We start from the raw sequence: 14389 nt of genomic DNA on the forward strand, positions 1-14389 counted from the left end.
TCAGGCTTGCTGAGGCTTCATGGGCTGGGGCGGGACTAGAAGGAACTCAGTCCCTCAAATATCCCCCATTCCGGGACCCTGGCGAAGGCCCTGACCATTCCAACTCAATCCTCAGCCCCAGGCCCCTGCGCCAGACCAGCCCGCCCCCCGTTCCTGCCTCCTGCACTTGGCAGGAGGGGAAAGCAGCCTTCTCCAGGTTCACCCTCAAAGATGCAAGCAAACCAAAACAAAGCGGGTGTTTAATAGAAAAAATAAACTATGGCAAGACGTGGCATTTGGCTACCATGCCCTTGTCCCAGCTTTGCTGCCCCCTCCCCGGCCTTGGTTTGTTGGGCTCCCCCCAAGCCCACCTGGTACAGCTCCCACCGCCTGACTCAGGAGAAGGTCGGCACAGCCTTCAGAGAAGGGGTCAGCCCAGGCAGTGCCAGGAGCAGCCAGAGGCTCTGCCTTCAGGACCTTCAGGTGCCCCAGCCCTCGCCACTCCAGGCGAGACCACAGGAGGGGGTGCTGCGCCCTTCTCAGGCTCTGTGTCCCTCAAAGGAAAACTGCCGGGGCCTCCTCTCCAGGAGGCGCTCCCCACTGCCACCTGAAGTCTCAGGCCCAGTCCGTCTCTTGCAGGGGCTCCTCCAGCTGCCCCCCAGGTCACCCTAGGCTCCTCCGGGAAGGAAGCCTTCACCCTGTGCCCTCAGCAGCTTCACTGAGTTGGGGGGCCAGCCGAGGGTCCCAGGACGCGGGGCAGGGAGGTGGAGGGTGGCTGGGGCAGAGGGTACAGCTGGGCGGCCTCACACTGTGCCGAGGCTGGGCTGCGAGGCTGAGGCTGAGGTGCCTCACAGTCCTGCCAGTTTAGCACAGAGCTTTCTTTACCTGCGGGGACACACACAGACACACAAATGAGGCTGCAGGACTGGTCAGCAGCCCCTCACCCCAACCGAGCCGCACTGCTCTCCGTGTACCCAAGTCCATCTCCGCTTCCAGAAATGGCCTGTGGCCCTGGGGAGCAGAGGACGTGCTGAGGAGGGCCCCAGCTCTACCCAGTGACCTGGCTCAGACAGCGGTACCCCAGCCCCAGCCCCAGCCCCTCAGAGCTCCTCACAGCAAGGGCAGTAGAGCAGCTGCATGACCCGGAAGCAGTTGTCCAGCAGCGCTTTGGGCCGCACCAGCTTCAGGCTTCCCGGTGCACTCAGGAGGTTCAACACTGCTTCCACCTGGGGGCTGACCTCCACGCCCTGGAAGAGAGGAAACCTTTAGGACCACAGATGCCACCCTCAGCCCATGCAGAGATCCCAGGAGAGCTGGCGGGGGTGAGGGCGGGGTGGGCAAACTCATCCTGCCTGGAAAGAGGTGACCAGAACACCCGAGAGTAACTTCTCTCCTTCCTGTGGGCGCCATTTTTCCTGGGAGGGGCTCCCTCAATGCCCGTCACTCGAGCACAACACACAGAGACTTCTCTTTTTCCTCCTGGGGGCGGCCAGACTGGGAGGAGGTGGGGGCATCCTCGCTGCTCCAGCGCAGGCCTGCCCGCCCCTGCATGAGGAGTCCCCGTCCCAGGGACACTCCCCTTCAGGTGCAGAGACCCACACCCACTCCAGGAAGAGGAAGCAGGACCCGCAGGAGGGTCGGTCTTATCGTGAGGCCAAGGCAGGCCAACAGGGCTGGGTCTCCAGCTCCAAGCAGGTGGGCTCCTCTGAACCGCACTTGCTCTAAGGGGCCGGGTGTGGGGGGCACGGGCACCGTGCTCAGGATGGAGCAGGGCCTGGAGCCGCAGGAGCAGACACGGAGCAGGGGGGCTGTGGGGCCTGAGCTGGGCAAGGCCCTTCCTCAGAGTGATGTGTGCTGGGTGGAGTTGTGTGCTCCTCTGCCCCACGTCCCCCTAAAAAAGCTGTGAAAAGGTGAAAAGTGTTGGTCGCTCAGTCTTGTCCAACTCTTTGCAACACCTTGAATTGTAGCCGCCAGTACCCTCTGTCCATGGGGCTCTCCAGGCAAGAATCCTGGAGTGGGTTGCCATACCCTTCTCCAGGGGATCTTCCCAACCCAGGGGTCGAAGCCGGGTCTCCCGTTTTAAAGGCAGATTCTTTACCACTGAGCCACAAGGGAAGCTGAACCAAGTCCTTATCCCTGGAGCCTGTGAATGTGAGGAAACAGGGTCTTTGCAGGTGTAAAGTCAGGGACCTCCAGATGAGATCCATTTGGGTTTAGGGTGGGCCCTAAATCCGATGACTGGGAGACAGGAGAAAGGACATGGGACACAGAGGGAAAGGCCGTGTGAAGACAGGCAGAGGCTGCAGTGACGTGCCACAAGCCCAGAACCAGAACCACCAGCTCCAGAAGCTGGAAGAGCTGGGAAGGAGCGTCCTTGGGAGCCTTTGGGGGAGCATGGCCCTGATGCCCCCGTGACCTCAGACTTCTGCTCTCCAGAACCATGACAATAATTTTTGTTGTTTTAAGCCACTGTGTGTGCTAAATTGCCTCAGTGGCGTCCGACCCTGTGCGACCCCATGGACTGTAGCCCTCAAGTATCTCTGTCCATGGGACTCTCCAGGCAAGAACACTGGAGTGGGTTTCAATGCCCTCCTCTAGGGGATCTTCCTGACTCAGGGATCAAACCCACGTCTCTTATGTCTCCTGCATTGATAGTCAGGTTCTTTACCAGAAGTGCCACCTGGGAAGCCCCAAGCGACTGGCAGAGGGGAGGCGCAGGCTCGGATTTAAGTGGTCAGTTAGTAGTGATCTGTGACGGCAGTCCCAGAAAGCTAACATACAAAGGCTTAGAGAGAGCAGTGAGGGTGAGAGGAGAGCCAAGGGGCTCACCCTGGGAGGACCCACTGCCCCAGAGACGCGGGTCACCTGTTAGGGGCCCTCGGCCACCACCACTGAGAAAGGAGACATTAAAGCTGGCTCACTGTGAACAGCCCAGGTGGGCAGGGCCTCAGCCTACCCATGTCTCCTTCCCAGCCCCCAGAGCAGCTCCCTGGAGCTCCAGGAGCCAGAGACACTCCCGAGGAAAACTGAGAATGAAGCACAGTCCATTCCCCAGGTCAGCCCCCACCTACCCTGCCCACAGGCACAAGAGAGCCACCAAGGACACGGCCTAACCCTCTGGCCTCTGCCGGAAAACAGAGCCTCCACAAAGTTCCAGGCAGCTGCAAAAGCAGGCGCTGGCCCCGCGCCCTGGGGTCAGCAGGAGCTCACAGTCGGCGCCCTGTCAGCTGTTCCTGCTGGGCAGCAGCTGGGGGCCTGGCAAGTGTTTACCGGGGTCCTAAGGAGGGCAAGTGGGGGTGTGGGGAGGGGATCCCACGGCACACACACAGCCTGCACAAACACAGTGATCTTGTCACCTTACTCCTCAGGCTTTTTGGAAGACATATACCCCAGGCCTCAGACCAACACTGCTGAACAGGCAGCAATCATGGACCTCTGTTATTATCATTCTTAATTAGTCTGTTTATATTAGGGTTCAGTCTTTCTGCTGTACATTAGTGGGCTCTGACAAGTGGAATTACAGCATCACGCAGAAGATTTCCATCACCCTAAGCCCCTGTGCTCCACCCACTTATCCTCCTGCCTTTCCCTTGTTCCTTAGATGCGAAAACAGTGAGGGGGGTCAATGACTCACCCAGGTTTGCAGAGCCTAAGAGGGTCTCAGTTGCATCACTTGCCCCCCAAAGCCCAGTCCATCACCCTGACCCCCACTTCTCCCGCACCCTCCAGGACAAGCCAGGACTTTCCACGTGTTTACCTCCTCCTTTGATCGCTTCTGGCCATGCACACACACAGGCACACACACACACACACACACACACACCCTGCCTGCCGCACCCCCACAGCGCTCACCTGCAGGCACACACACACACACACACATACACACACACACCGGCCCTGCCCGCCCACACCCCTGCAGCGCTCACCTGCAGGCACACACACACGCACGCACGCGCCAGCCCGCACCCCCGCAGCGCTCACCCACAGGCGCGCACACGCACACACACACACACTCACACGCACCCGCCCAGCCCCGCCTGTCCGCACCCCCACAGTGCTCACCCGCAGGCACACACACGCACACTCACACCCCCGCCCGCACCCCCGCAGTGCTCACCCCCAGGCCCTGCTTGACGTCCAGCAGTAGTGTGTGCACCTCCTCCAGGTACTTCCAGGATGGGTGGCCGTCGAGCAGCACCTCCTGCACCCACTCAGTAGCACTGAGACTCACCAGGACCCACAGATACCGCAGCTCCTGCTGGCTCACCCGGGCCCGCTGCTGCAGGAACAGAGAAACTACTGAAGCCCGGGAAAGGGGCCTCTGGGCCCTTACCCCTGCCCCCAGATCCAACATCCTCCCAGATTTGACCTGCACAGGGGGGAGACCACGGCAGCCCCCAGGGGTGGGGGGCAAGCTTGGGCCTGAGCCAAGGGTGGGCTTGCCTGAGGGGCCAGGAAAGCCTCCTGGTGCTTCCCAGGCAGGGCGCCCAGGGTGTCCCGGGAGGCAGGGGGCTCCCCACTCCAGAGGAGGGGATTCTCACCAGCCTGGTGACGTTGGCTGTTCGGAGCACCCCCTCATAAGGCACACTGACCCTGTAGTTGATGGGGAAATAGTGTTTCTAGGAAGATATAAGAACAAAGGATGAGGTCAGAGTCAGAAACGGCTCAGATTCCCCCAGCCTCCCAGAGGAATCTGATGCAGGGGAAGAACCCAGGACTGGCCCTTAAGGCAGAGGTCATAGCAGTACTCCTCCACAGAAAATATGTGCTTGGCCCCCGGCTGGGACAAAGACAGCTCTTTCCTCCGGGACACAGGAAAGGATAGGTCCTGACCAGGCCTAGTCTCAGGCCAAGATGTAGGATGAGAGGCTTACTACTCTGGGAAAACCATCTCCTTTGGGGGGTGAGGAAGATAACTTTAAAAGATTGCTCTGAAACTTATCATAGTGATGGTTTCATAACTTTGAGAATGCACTAAAAACCACTGAATGTACACTTAAGTACATAAATCGTGTGGTATGTGAATTATGTGTCAATATGTCTTCAAAGCTGTTAAAAAAAAGACCTATAGAGCCACATGCCACATGATTCACCCTAATAAAAGAATCAAACATTATAATTTCCAGGTCCTTATCACCCTTGTTAATAATACGTGTCTGGGATTCCCCCGAGGTTTCCTGCAATCCCTTCTCCCCTGGAGAGGGCCACGTGGAGGTGGGATCAAGGGTCAGATGAGAGGCGGGGAGGGTCTGCGGATGGCTGGCAGGAGCAGGGACAGGCAGTGCAGCCCGGGCCCAGGGTGTGTGCGAGGGGCCGGGGGCCAGGCGGGCTCGGGCAGAGGACACGGCGAGGGCCCGTGCGTACCATGTACTGAAGGCGGTTCCGGTACTGCAGCTTGTCCCGCAGGAAGCCAGTGATGGCGCACTCGTCGCTCCGGGTCAAGGGCCACGGCTCCAAGCCCTCATTTCCCAAGGCCATGCCGAGGAGGATCCCAAGATCTGCGGGCCGCACCCAGCAAGAACACGTGAGCACCTGCTGCTTCACACTGCTCCTGAGGGTGTGCCGTGAGCACGCGCCTCCCTTCACGCAGCTGTGTGCAGAGCGAGCCCGCGCGTCCCTTCACGCAGCTGTGTGCAGAGCGAGCATGCGCCTCCCTTTACGAGGGGACATGTCTTCACAGGCCAGGGTGGGGGAGCTGGGCCCCCAGGAGGCCGTCCTAGCACTGGGAAGCCTTTTTCTGGGGCGGGGGCTCCAGGGCAACTCAGACAAGCACATGCGGTCCAGCGCAGCCAGTCCCACCTCGGCCTGGCAGAGCCCCCAGATCTACGCCCTGGGGTTGGTCACCAGCCTCCTGCCTACTCCTGCTCTGGGGGCAGGCACCCTCCTTTCCAGGGCAATCTCTGCCGTTTGTCTGGAGCCAAGGAGTTTTCCAAGCCTTTTGCTGCATTTTCCACGTAGAGACTCTGGAACTGTGGATTCTAGTCAGAACTCTTCCAGTGACTCCAGGGCGACCCGCGCCACTGTCTTCCCTGCTCTGTCTGACTCTGACATGCCTCTCAGGTGTTGGTACCGGCAGGTGTGTAGCGGCCCTTCTGGTGTGGTCCTTCTAGGATGCTGTCTGAGCCTCACTCAGGCTGTTTCTCTTTCCATACAAACAATCCGAACATTACCCGCCTTCACCACTGTGGGTCACTGTGACTTTAAAAACTGTGATTTCTGCATAACTGAACAGACTTAGAAAACGTATCTGAGAGAATTTGCAACAAATAAGAACAAGAGTTCAATGGATCAGAGCAGAAAGAACAAAATATGGATATGCAAGGGACATATCTGAAAATGAACCTCATTAATAAATTCACACTAAAACAATCAGATCCATGTTTCACCTACCAAATAGAAACTGAGTTTTTTTGTTGTTGTTGCTGTTGCTTTATTTTAATAGAACAAAATTATTAAAGTGCTGGTGAAGTAGTGAGGCAAATGCTCTCATCTTGTAAAGCACTTTGGCAGTTCTTGTTATTGATGGACTTTAAAATGTTCACATTTCAACCCACTAAACTTTAAAACTGTCCATACCTTTTGACCCATTAAACTCATCTCTAGGAATGAATGTGATAGGATGTGATCTAGGAATGATGTGATAGGAAATAAATGTGAAGGAAAACAAAAGAGAGCCACAAAGACTTCCACCGCAGTATTATTTTATAATAGCGAACATCTATAAGCGCCCTGGATGTTCATTAATAATGAATGCAGTCAATAAAAATCACATTGTTAAAGAATACTTATGATATGCTTTCATGACAAGAAAAATACTTTTGATATGCTTAAGTGAAGTGAAGTGAAGTCGCTCAGTCGTGTCTGATTCTTTGTGACCCCATGGACTATAGCCCACCAGGCTCCTCCACCCATGGGATTCTCCAGGCAAGAATAGTGGAGTGGGTTGTCATTTCCTTCTCCAGGGGATCTTCCCAACCCAGGGATTGAATCCAGGTCTCCTGCATTGCAGGCAGACGCTTTAACCTCTGCTGCTGCTGCTGCTAAGTCGCTTCAGTCTTGTCCGACTCTGTGCGACCCCATAGACGGCAGCCCACCAGGCTCCCCCATCCCTGGGATTCTCCAGGCAAGAACACTGGAGTGGGTTGCCATTTCCTTCTCCAGTGCATGAAAGTGAAAAGTGAAAGTGAAGTCGTTCAGTCGTCTCCGACTCTTAGCGACCCCATGGACTGCAGCCCACCAGGCTCCTCCATCCATGGGATTTTCCAGGCAAGAGTACTGGAGTGGGCTGCCATTGTCTTCTCGGCTTTAACCTCTGAGTGAAGTTTAAAAAAGCATGATGCAATACATTGAGTATAAAGCATTACTTGAATTCGTTAACTATATATGTGTGTGTGTGTGCGTACATAGAAAAATGCAACAGAAAGAAATGCACCAAACCTCTATGGGATATTGTTATGTTCTTCTTTATATGTTGTAGGGTCTATTCTACAATTACTATCTATTATTGTTATAGTCAAAAGCAGTGCTTTTTCCTTTTCTTTCTTTCTTTCCCCCCAAATTAGCCAGGCAGGCTGAGTCACCTCTTGGTTGTAAGCAGGAATTACTGACCGGACTTTCCCCACTCACCTTCCTGGCACTTGGGAACACTTCTGTTCCTACACACTCCTGGGCCTGAGCTGCGGGCCTCACTGTCCGCCCCAGCCCCCTACCCCCCCCAACCCCCCACCTCCGCCTGCTCAATGCTGTGTCCCTGCCAGTCCAGGAACTCAGGTCTGCTCAAGCCTGTGCCCCTTATGGGCTGCAGCCCACCAGCCCTTCCCGTCGTAGAAGTCTGACCCCACGTTTTCCACAGACTTGCAAATTTGTAATCCATCTGGCACTTTCTGTCTCTCTCTCCCTTTCCATGTTCTTGTACCAATATTTAGACCAAGGAACAGACAAACCAGTGTTTCCGCTTGCTCCCTACCTTGTCTCTACATCATTTGCCCCCTCAGCTGGGCGCTCCTGCCTGTCAAGATCACTCCTGCCTTGGGGTTTTGGCCCACACACTGCCCCTGCCCTGGGCGTCCTCTCCCACTGTAAGCCCAAGACTCCTTCCCTCCCCAGGGTCTCCCCCGCCTGAACCAGCCTCTGTCTCTAGCACCATCTGTCCAATTCACTCACTGTCTTGAGCAGACAAGGCAGCTCCCAGTGTGTGGATGCTCAGTGCTCTGAACCCCAGCAAGGTCATGTTACTCAGCACTTTAGGAAACTGGGAGCAGGCATCTGGGTCTCCTGCCGCTGCTGCTGCTGCTAAGTCACTTCAGTCGTGTCCGACTCTGTGTGACCCCAGAGACGGCAGCCCAGTAGGCTCCCCTGTCCCCGGGATTCTCCAGGCAAGAACACTGGAGTGGGTTGCCATTTCCTTCTCCAATGCATGAAAGTGAAAAGTGAAAGTGAAGTCGCTCAGTCGTGTCCGACTCTTCGCAACCCCATGGACTGCAGCCTACCAGGCTCCTCCGTCCATGGGATTTTCCAGGCAAGAGTACTGGAGTGGGGTGCCATTGCCTTCTCCTGCAGAAGCTGGTAAAGGCCCAGAGTGCCAGGCCCCACCCACAGTATCTGATTCAGCAGGTAGGCGGTGGGGTGGGGGGCAGAGAATCGACATTTCTAACAGATTCCGAAATCAAGCTGATGCTGCTGGTCTGGCAACTGTGCTTGACAGAAAGTGACAGGACACAGATTGGTGTCCTCGGGGCCACACTCTGGTTCACAGAGATGCCACATAAAAATCCAAATTTCTGTCTTTTCTTTCGTGTGTCTGTCCACACTGAATTTTCTTTCCAATGTGGCTGGCACCCCCTGGCTGCCCACTCCACCCCCAAGTGGCACACCCCTGCCCTCATCCGAGTCCCAGTCTGGAGCCTTCAGGGCCTGGCAATGAGGCATGCAGCAGGGACTTGCAGAGCCCCCATGCTTCCCAGACTGGCAGCTGTGGGTGCCCCCGGAAACCCTGCCCAGATGACCTGTCTTCTTCCAGACTTAGACTTCCTCCAACCCTGCAGCCCAACTACCATTTCCAATGTTAAGCTCCTTTCCTGCTGCCTCAGCTCTGAAAAACAGGGCAGCACACAGGTGAGCAGGCAGGGACAGCAGAGCCGCAGCCTCACTGCCTATCTGCCTTCCAAGAGCAGGGTCTCGGCAACTGTTGTTAAGAATCTCCAGGTGAACTCATCCTGAATTTAGGGTAGGCCCTAATACCCATGACTGTGTCTTTTTAGGACGAGGAAAGGACACAGAGACGTGTAGGGCAAGACCCTTCGCGTGGCCTCACAGAGCAGGGCAGCCTGGGGCAATGCAGGCACAAGCCAAGGAACACCAGGAGCCGCCAGAGGCTGCAAGAGGCAGCAAGGACCCTCCAGCAGAGCCTTCGGAGGGAGCAGAGCTCTGACAGCTTGATTTCAGACCTCTGACCTCCCAAACTGTGACAGAGTGCATTTCTGCTGTTTAGCCAAGTTTGCGGCAATTCTTTGGGGCAGCTGCTCCTTCTCCAGCACCCAGTCCCTCCTGAGCTCCTGATCCGCAGCCCCCCACCACAGCCAGGCCGCCACCCCTGCGCTCCGCCTCATGCACTGTGCCTATCTGCCAGGACTCTTCATTTTCACCTCCATCTTCAGAAGGGACCCTCATCACCTCCTGCCCGGAAGGCTGGAATAGAGACTCTCCCCAAAGCAGAGGGACTCCCAATCCCAGCCCCCACCCCAGACCATGCATCTTCCAGGGCTCCCTGCTATCTCATCAGTCAGTCGCCCTTCACCCTGGCTTCCACGGCCTCAGCCACCCGAGCCCAAACCGATGTCCAGCCTGGCCTCTCACTCCCCCTGCTGAGGTTTGCTCACGCTGTTCCCCCTCCCTGGAAGGAGCACTGTCCTCACCTCCCCAGATCTATGGATGCAGACCCACCCACCTCTGAGACCATTCCAAGTGGCACCTCACTCTGCTGTTTCTCCTGTTCCCCCTGCCCCTCACGACTTGGAAAATTCCAGAACACCAAGTCTGGGCCCTCCCACCCATTCTGAACATCCTGACCCTTTGCAGTGCCCTCCGCAAGGGCCGGGGAGGACCCAGCTCCTCAGCGCATCCCTCGGAGGATCAGACCCCAGACCTCATATAAACAGCGCAGGGTTCCCAGCACCTAACTCCATGCCAGGTATTAGAGACGCACGAGATAGCCCAGGTCCTTGTCACCATGGCAGTGCCTCTCCAGTGGGCATGTGGGTGGCACCAGAAAAAATATGTTGAATTTGAGTCAATTAAATTGAATCCTGGAGTCTGAAGGGAGCTTGGTCTGGCCTCCCACCAGCAGGCTCGAGAGGCTTCTAGATTCTTTTTCTTTTCTGTCCTTATTTCAACTATTTTTCTTTTTCCCAACAACACTGTTCTCTTCCTGCCTTTTGATGTAGCTCTTTACGGAGGGAGAGGCAGAGGGAACAGCCTGCACTCCTCTCATGTGTCTCGGGGGCCAAACAGTTTCATAAGCCCCCACCCAGGACTGGCCACCCCGAGGGAAGCCAGAAATCTCTCCACCGTACTTCCCAGCACCAGTGAGCCTGGGCAGGTGAGACCCTGCCTCCCACCCCCAGTGCCTGCCTTGTCCCCATGACCCACTGACTGTGCACACTCACTCCAAGGCTCACAGTCACCATGCCTGTCTGAGCTGGAGACAGGGCAGACAGCGTGGGAGTCCCTGAGGGTGCCTGCCATTAAGCTGGGAAGCATCTCAACTTCTCCCCAGGAAGAATGCCCTGGTTGCCGTGGTTACAGCAGAGCCCGGCTGTGGGCCAAGGCCTCCCCGGGCAGTCCCCACGGACCCCCCAGCCCTGCTGGGTACTCACAGCGCAGCCAGGCGAGTCCCTGGGGCATGGTGGTGCGCTGGGTCTTGCAGAGCACTGACGCGCGTCCCCAGAGGTATGTCTGCTCACAGAGGCCAGAGGAGGGCCTGCATGGCCCCGGTCAGCAGAGGGAGCCGGGAGTGAGGAAGGGCTGGCCTCGGGGGAGTGGCCGGGCGGGGCGGCAGGTGCCCCTGGCAGGGCTCCCCCTTATCTGCCTGACAGTGCAGGCGGCAGCCAGCGGGCGGCGGCCGTGGGCCCCATGGCAGCAAGACCTGGCCTGAGACGGCTGCCTTGGAGTCTTTCTTCAGAGCGGGAGGACAGAGTCCCCTGCAGGCCTCGGAATCTGTGGCTGGCTTGTGCTTTCTCTGATTTCTCCGTCTGCAGCTGCTCAGTGTGAAACCTGGCTCTGGAAAGAGAAAGGAGGAGAAAAACCGATTATGTAAGCGTGGTGCTGCCACTCAGCCCCCGGCCACAGGCACGCAGAGCCTACCGTGCAGGCAGCAGCCACGGCCGGCTGGGCCCACAGGAAGGCCAGAGGCGCACCACTCGGACGCAGGACCACAGGGCATCCACAGGGCAGCCTCAGTCCAGGGGCGAGTTCAAAGGATACAGGCGGACAGCCCGGGGCCAAAACCAAAGCAGGACCAAGGAATGAATGGGCTGTGTGGGTTAAACCCGGGGAGCTTCCTGAGGGGAGATCATAGATAAACTAGATGAATGACTTGGACTGCAGGGAGATTTTTTTTTTTTTAAAGCAGATCATTCACCACTCTACTCACTTTCAGGCTTAGTTCCATTCTCACCTTCCAAATCTGCCTCCCCAAGTATGGAGTACCCAGTTAAATTTGAATTTCAGATAAATGATACAAATTTTTTTTTAGTATAATTATGTCATGAATGGGGCTTCTCTGTTAGCTCAACTGGTAAAGAATCCACCTGCAATGCAGGAGACCCTGGTTTGATTACTGGGTTGGGAAGATCCCCAGGAGGAGGGCATGGCAACCCACTCCAGTATTCTTGCCTGGAGAAGCCCCATGGACAGAGGGGCCTGGCGGGCTACAGTCCATCAGGTGGCAAAGAGTCAGACACAGCTGAAAGACTAAAGCACAGCACATCACATATGAATACTTTTTTTAGTATAAGTATATCCCATATATTGCACGGGATATACTTATGCTACAAAAATATTCACTGTTTATCTGAAATTCCAAATTAACTGGGAATCCTGTATCTTCATTTGCTAAATTTGGCAACCCTATTATAAAAATGCTGAGACTTTTTCTGAGTGTTCACTATCTGGTAGGCCCACAGCTAAGGCCTTTATAATCATTAAATCCTCACAACAACCTTTTGGGGCCATAAAACTTCATTTTATCAATGAGGAACTCAAACCCAGAAAGGTTAAGACACTTGTCCAAGGCCACACAGCTTGTAAGAAGAGCAACAGGAATTCAACTACAGCTGGCTAATGAGTTACAGCTGGGCATGGGGCTCGGGGCTTTCATACAGTCGCCATCATTTATCCCTCATCCGGCTCTGTGAGGCATGGGTTGTTGTACCCATTTTGCAGATGAGGAAACTGAGGCTCTAAGACGCTGAGTTGGCAAGTGACAGAGCCGGCTCTGAAATTCAGCCTCTGATTCAGTTCTGTTCCATTGTCTTGCTCTCTCCCTCTGGAATGGCCACAGGTGGTTGGCATGAGGGGAGAGTAGGTATGATCTGGGAGTCTTCTCCATTGTGACATCCACGGCTCCTCCACAGAATGATGGATGGGCCGACTCTTACCCGTGGTTTCCCAGGAGGCAGGCAGGGCCTCATGAGGGAACACAGGCGTCCACCCCTTGTGTGAGAGCGCCCCTGAACTTCCTCCTCCTGCGACCCACATTGGTAACCTTTCTGCTGCTACAGTATTACCACAAACACTGACCTGGCTGAAACTTTTTGTGGTCATTGTGTTTGCTTTATTTAGGTTTAATGAGGTAATAACTACCCATAGCAAAATTCACCTTTTCCTAGCATACAATTCTATGGATTTTGACAAATGCACAGAGCCACATAGCCACTACAATAATCAAGATGTAAAACACCTCCATCCACCCAGAACGTTCCCTCCTGCCAGCCTGCAGTCAACCAGTCCTCCCGCCCTGGCCCCAGGGTGGGAATGAACCACCCCTGCTCATTCGGCCAGCAGTTTTGTTTCCAGAACACCTTATAAATACAATCATAGAGCGCGGTCTTCTGTCCTTTCCCTTAGCAGACTGCCTTCTGGGGTTTAGCCAGGATGCTGCCTGTGTTGGTCATTTGTTCCTTTTCCTTGCTGAGTAGTACTCCACTATGTAGACTCTATTCACCAGTTGAAAGGCAGCTGGCTTGTTTCCAGTTTTTGACGTGGACAGGTTTTGGTACAGATGGAACTTCCATTTCTGCAGGCCCGCGCTGTAACCTGGCGGTCCGGCAGCCCTTCAGATACCTCAGCCCTGAGTCCTGTGCACTGGGGCCTGGACAGCGCTTCCTGCTCCTGTCCTGCTCCCACCACCGGAACATCTGCGGATCCAGACCTCCTACATGCACACCAAAATCTGCCTCTGCACCCCATCCAACGCCCCAAAACTCTCCCGGCCAGCTCCTCACTAAGTATCTCTCAGAAAGACTTCTTCCATGCACCCTGGGCCATCAGGCTGGGATGGAGAAGCTGAGAAAGTGAGAGAAGGGGTCATGGTCTCCTTCAGGCCACACCACAGAGCCCTGACCCTGGGTGCCACCCACGGAAATGGGAGAGACATGTGGAAGCCAAGGAAGGTGCAAAGCGGGGGCTGCCTGATGACACAGAAGCCGGACCCTTCTCTGGGAGGGGGAGGGCGGCGCGGAGGAAATCACCTAAGAGAGTAGCCTTGCTGAACCCTGGGAAAGTTCAGGGGTGTCTGTCTGTCCGTCTGCCTCTCTCTGGTGAGGAAGCAGGCAGGGGGAGTTGAGAATCGCCTCTGCCTCCCCAGACCCACTCTACCCAGGGGCTTAAAACAGTCCTATGGAACCTGGTGCAGAGAGAACTTGGACAAGAAAGCAAAAGCTGGAGTATTATTTTACATAGTTCAATAACAAATAACATTTTCAAATTGGAGAAGGAAATGGCAACCCACTCCAGTGTCCTTGCCTGGAGAATCCCAGGGACGGGGGAGCCTGATGGGCTGCCGTCTATGGGGTCGCACAGAGTCGGACACAACTGAAGCGACTTAGCAGTAGCAGCATTTTCAAAGTCACAGTAGCAAGTCAAAAGTGAATGCTAATTTAACAGAACCATGACTTATGGATCGTGGAAGGACAAAGGGCTGGGGGAGGGTGCGTATGTGTGGGGAGGGGAGGGAGGCAGTGACAGGCAGCCACACGTTCACTGAGGGGGAAGTCAACAGATAGTGCCTCAGACAGAGGAGCAAGATGAGCATGTGAAAGTGAAAGGCGCTCAGTCATGTCCGACTCTTACAGTCCGTGGAATTCTCCAGGCCAGAATCCTGGAGTGGGTAGTCTGTCCTTTCTCCATATGT

At 55.5% G+C, this 14389-nt stretch overlaps 1 protein-coding gene across 6 annotated transcripts in view; it reads right to left on the reverse strand.

The window, feature by feature from the left end:
* Window positions 1–222: 222 nt before the first annotated feature.
* The window catches only part of IL34 (interleukin 34), a 59732-nt gene continuing 45565 nt past the window's right edge, over window positions 223–14389 (reverse strand). For 3 of the 6 annotated variants that reach the window (XM_006041976.4, XM_006041978.4, XM_006041977.4), the window contains 6 exons: window positions 10854–11256; window positions 5344–5477; window positions 4521–4598; window positions 4097–4258; window positions 1094–1226; window positions 223–864 (listed from right to left, as the gene is read on the reverse strand). In XM_006041976.4, the coding sequence (XP_006042038.1) occupies window positions 695–864; window positions 1094–1226; window positions 4097–4258; window positions 4521–4598; window positions 5344–5477; window positions 10854–10881 (705 nt within the window). In that variant the 5' untranslated portion in view covers window positions 10882–11256 and the 3' untranslated portion in view covers window positions 223–694. Of the gene's footprint in view, window positions 865–1093; window positions 1227–4096; window positions 4259–4520; window positions 4599–5343; window positions 5478–10853; window positions 11257–11340; window positions 11538–14389 lie in introns of all 6 variants that reach the window. The other 3 variants (XM_044932159.2, XM_006041980.4, XM_006041981.4) reach the window with 3 other exon arrangements.

Source organism: Bubalus bubalis, chromosome 18, assembly GCF_019923935.1.
Source record: "Bubalus bubalis isolate 160015118507 breed Murrah chromosome 18, NDDB_SH_1, whole genome shotgun sequence".
NCBI lineage: Eukaryota > Metazoa > Chordata > Mammalia > Artiodactyla > Bovidae > Bubalus > Bubalus bubalis.